General features: G+C 55.0%; 1 protein-coding gene across 1 annotated transcript in view; it reads left to right on the forward strand.

The window, feature by feature from the left end:
* The window catches only part of CUX2 (cut like homeobox 2), a 16,706-nt gene that overhangs the window by 343 nt on the left and 11,832 nt on the right, over positions 1 to 4,531 (forward strand). Inside the window, 2 exon segments of the mRNA XM_031059445.1 lie at positions 38 to 244; positions 3,850 to 3,948. Of these exon segments, the coding sequence (XP_030915305.1) occupies positions 38 to 244; positions 3,850 to 3,948 (306 nt within the window).

Here is a 4,531-nt window from a genome sequence, read left to right on the forward strand (position 1 = left end):
GGTGGCACCGTCCCTGGCACCGTCCCTGGCACCATCCCTGGCACCGTCCCTGGCACGGCTGGCGTCGCTGACCGCGGCTGGCGCATGGTGCTCTGGAGATCCCAGCCGAAGAGAGGAGAGGAAGCAGCTTTTGCCATCGCTGTGTTTCAGCCCCTGAGCCAAATGCATCTTGACATTAGGAAAGGAATACATTTGCTCAGCCCGTGTAGTAACACTGCGGCTATTCCCACTTGTCTGTTTGACGGTAAGTTGACCGAAACGGCCGAGCTCGCAGCACGAGCCACGGGGACATCCTTCCTCTGTCACTCTGTCCTGGGAGGGAGAAACTGAGGCACGGTTCAGCCCTGAGGTTTGTGTTGGCAGAGCTGGTCCTAGGGACAAATGAGGGGCTGGGAGCCCCCTCCTGCTGCTCCCCACTTTGGGGGATTTTGTGTGCGCCAGGCACGGAGCGTCCCCCAGCACGTCGGGGGCTGAGAGCTGCAAACGGCTGAAAACACGCGGAAAGGCTCCTGCAGGGCCACTAATTCATTTTCCAGACATTTAGGAATAACAAAATGTTTTAATGATTTCTTAGGGGAATTAGGGAGACATATTTTTGTCCTCATTAAATTTTCTCCTGTGCTACGAGAACCAAATGTCAGCTCGGTTTGCAGAACCCAGTTATCTTCCCTCCCCACCTCCCTGCGCTCACCCGCCGGCTCCTCCCGCCTGCACATGGATGCACACACACATGCACGCCCCAAAACTCCTTCCCTGTGCTCTCTGCTCTCCTCCTTCTCCTCTCTCTGCTTTCCACAGCATCTCTTGCTCCTCTCCTGCACCCCAAATCCTCCCTCCCACGGTTCATCCCTGTCTGTTCCATGTCCACATGTCTCCCGACAGGCAAACTCTTTGTGGAATACTTTCCAAGCGCCACATAAGTCCTGATTCGACATTTTTTGCTTTGAATGGCTGCTGTCAACACAAATCTCTGGCAGAGACTGTAACGGAGCCTGATTGCTCAGCAAGTATTTTGATAAGTGAGCTGGCTGTGTGTCTGTAATTACGGGAGAAAACCGTAAATCTTTTGGATATTGTTCACACAGATGTGGCGTGAAGGGAAGGGGGGGAAGCAGTAAAATGTGTTAAAAGCATAATTAATGTCATTGTTGTTGGGGATGATTTGATTTAAGGCTGACTTTGACTCGTGGAGGGATTCGTAGGGCGCTGGTGGATGTGGTTGAGCAGGTTGGGATGGGGTGGCAGAGGAGAGGCCGTGGTGATGGAGAGGTGACAACGCTATGGAGGTGCTGTGGGTGTCCCGTGGGTGCACCACGGGTGACCTGTGCTCCTCCTGGAGCCAGGCAGCAGCAGCATGGAACATGGGCTGGGTAGAATGGCCCTGGCACTGGGATTAGCTGGTGATCCCCAGGGATACAGCTGCAGCTCTGTCTGCTCAGGAGAAGGTGAGCAGCGCTCAGAACTGCCCCTGTCCCTGTTAGTGAGCATCCAAAGGAGGGCCGTGGAGAAGGGTCTGGAGGAGGAGCCATGTGAGGAGCAGCTGGGGAAAAGAGGAGACTGAGGGGAGCCTTCATCCCAAGCACAGCATCCTCAGGAGGGGCAGTGCAGGGACAGCTCCCATCTCTGTGAGCAGGGTCAGGACCCAGGGAATGACTGGAGCTGTGTCAGGGAGGTTTAGGTTGGGTATCAGGGAAAAGTTCTCCCCCAGAGGGTGCTGGGCACTGCCCAGGCTCCCCAGGGAATGGGCTCAGCCCCGAGGCTGCCAGAGCTCCGGGAACACTTGGACAACACTCTGAGGAATGCACAGGGTGGGAATGTTGGGGTGTCTGTGCAGGGCCAGGGGTTGGGCTCCTGGATCCTTGTGGTCCCTTCCAGCTCAGGATATTTTGTGGTTCTGTGATCCTGCTGCAGCGCTGCCGGGGCCACTAAAGGATGGCCAGCGACGCCAGCTAGTGGTGGCACTTATATTTGTATTTATTTATTTAATTAATGCATATAAACTGCTTATGTAGTGGGTATGGAGGGATAGATCAGCGTGCCAGGGCAGGGACACGCTGTTTCCCAGGCTGTGCCATTGGTGGGTGACCCTGCACCACGGCCACAGAGTGTGCAGTGCCCTCAGGCCCTGTTTAGGCACACGTGTCCCTCGTGTCACCCGTCTGTGCTGCTGGCCAGGGTCAGGTCTAACCTGTCCCAGTGGAAGATGTGCTCCATGGAGGAAGGGATTACACCCCAATATCTCACAGGTGGTGGCAGAGCCAGCCCCACAGCCGAGGATGGCGTTTCCCAGTGGGTGGGCAGTGTGGCATTAGCTCAGGGTAGTTATTCCAGCCAGGAATTTGGTGTCTGCACTGCCCTGGCTGTTGTAAAGGTTTGTTCTTCCCTTCCCAAAGCTCTGCTCCCACCATTTCATCCCAGGCTGGCAGCTCCAAACCGGGAACAGCACACAGAGGGCTGCAGCTCATGGGAAGGAAAATGCTGACCTGAGGAAAATCCCTGGTGCTTTATCACTCAGACCCATTTTTCCCATGTTATTTCTCATCTTGGAGGCAGGAGGAGTTGCTGGTGTGGATCAAACAGGGCCTGTCCCAGTGTTTATGTCCATGGAGGCAGCTCACAGGCTGGCACGGAGCCTCCTGCCAACACCCCCAGGGCTGGGGGGCACAGAGGGGACCCCAGCAGCCCCCGGAGTGCAGGGTTTAATTATCCATATCCTTATCTCCTCTCATGTAGTTATGGGAGTTATTAATGGCTGTGGGAGCATCCAGGCTGGCCGGGGCTGTGCTGCATCACTGCCATCCCACACCCTTGGGTGGGGAACCAGCCTGGGGGATGCTGAGCTGAGTGGGACACACCAGGAGCTGAAGGATGCCATGAGCATCTCCAGGAGGGTCCCAGCTGGAGCCAAGTCCCTGTTTCAGTGACAAAGCTGACAGCACTCAGCATCTGCCTCTGGATCCTCGTGGCCAGAATCCTGGCACAAACCTCTTATTCCATCCATTCATTTGTGATGTCCAGCAGAAAGAAGGGATAACATTCCCTGTGGAGGATGCTCCAGGGGATTTTGCTCTGGCAGTCACTAATCCTGGGAGGATGCTGTGGGGTGTGATGGTGTGGGATGGCAGGGCAGCAGTGGAGCAGACAGACCACCCCCAAATCCCATTTGGAGAAGTACAGCCTTGGCATTTCTTGTTTGCAAGGAGCGTCCACGTGGGCATGGACCAAATCTTACATCTTCTGGGCAGGTTCACCCCAAAGTTGTCTGGTGCTGTGTTTGACCCCCAAATCCCATGACATGGCCTCCTTCATCCCGCTTCCATCTCAGCCAGGGGCTTGCCAAGCAGCAGAGCTGCTCTGGGTCCCGTTCTGAGTGGAGGCAGCCAGTTGTTGGAATTTTTTTCCACCACCCACCGTTATTATCTTTCACCCTTGGATGCCTGCCACGTGCCGTACGGTAGCATGCCCAACTCCATCCCACTTCCCTGTTTGCCTAACTTTTTGACCCTGGAGAATTCAAATCTATTTTCTTTCCTTTTCTTTTCCATGAAAAAAACCCCAACAAAAAAAAAAAATCCCTCAAACCTACATTAACCTGGCTCAATAGGAGGCATTTTCTTGAACTTATTAAAAAATCCAGACTTGTAAATTAATTTGTTCATGTTGTACAATGGCAGTGCAGATGGACTCATTAGCATGCACACAACAAATAATTATAGATGAATTTTTAGCTGGCCTGCTTAATGGGCTTGCTGGGTTAATTATGTCAATGTATAATTACATCAGCCCTGGGAGACATAATGGCACACCCCGCTGAGCAGACACCAGCTAATGATGGTGTAATGCTGACAGAGGGAAGACGGACGGCTCCGGATGCACCTGCTTACCTCGGCACAAACCTCCATTGTCTGTGCCCAGACCAGCCCTGCAGGAGCCACCGTGCCCGGGGAGGTGATGTCCCCACGCCCCCAGCCCATCCCTCCCTGCCCCGGGGCTGGCAGGGAAAGGCAGGGATGTTCCTGTGGTACCTGGAATGGCAGGATGGCTGCTAGAAAAGCAGGACATGGCATGTCCCCACATTTCCTAGAAAAGCAGGACTTGGTGTGTCCCCATGACTCCTAGAAAGGCAGGACTTGGGGGGTGTCCCCATGGCACCTGGAATGGCAGGATGTCCCCATGGCTCCTAGAAAAGCAGGACCTGACATGTTCCCATGACTCCTAGAAAGGCAGGACTCAGGGCATGTCCCCATGGCATTTAGAATAGCGGGATGTCCCATGGCTGCTGGAAAAGCAGGACTTGGCTTGTCCCCATGGCACCTGGAATGGCAGAATTCAGGATATCCCCATGGCTCCTGGAAAGGCAGGACCTGGTGTGTCCCCATGGCTTTGGGAAAGGCAGAACCTGGTGTGTCCCCATGGCTTTGGGAAAGGCAGGACCCGGGGTGTCCCCACGGCACGGGGAGGTGGGAGAGGGCCTCTGGGGGGCCATCCCTGCTGCTCACCGCCCATCCCACCTCCCGCAGACCCCGCTCCT

This window comes from Geospiza fortis, unplaced genomic scaffold, assembly GCF_000277835.1.
Source record: "Geospiza fortis unplaced genomic scaffold, GeoFor_1.0 scaffold145, whole genome shotgun sequence".
NCBI classification, from domain to species: Eukaryota; Metazoa; Chordata; class Aves; order Passeriformes; family Thraupidae; genus Geospiza; species Geospiza fortis.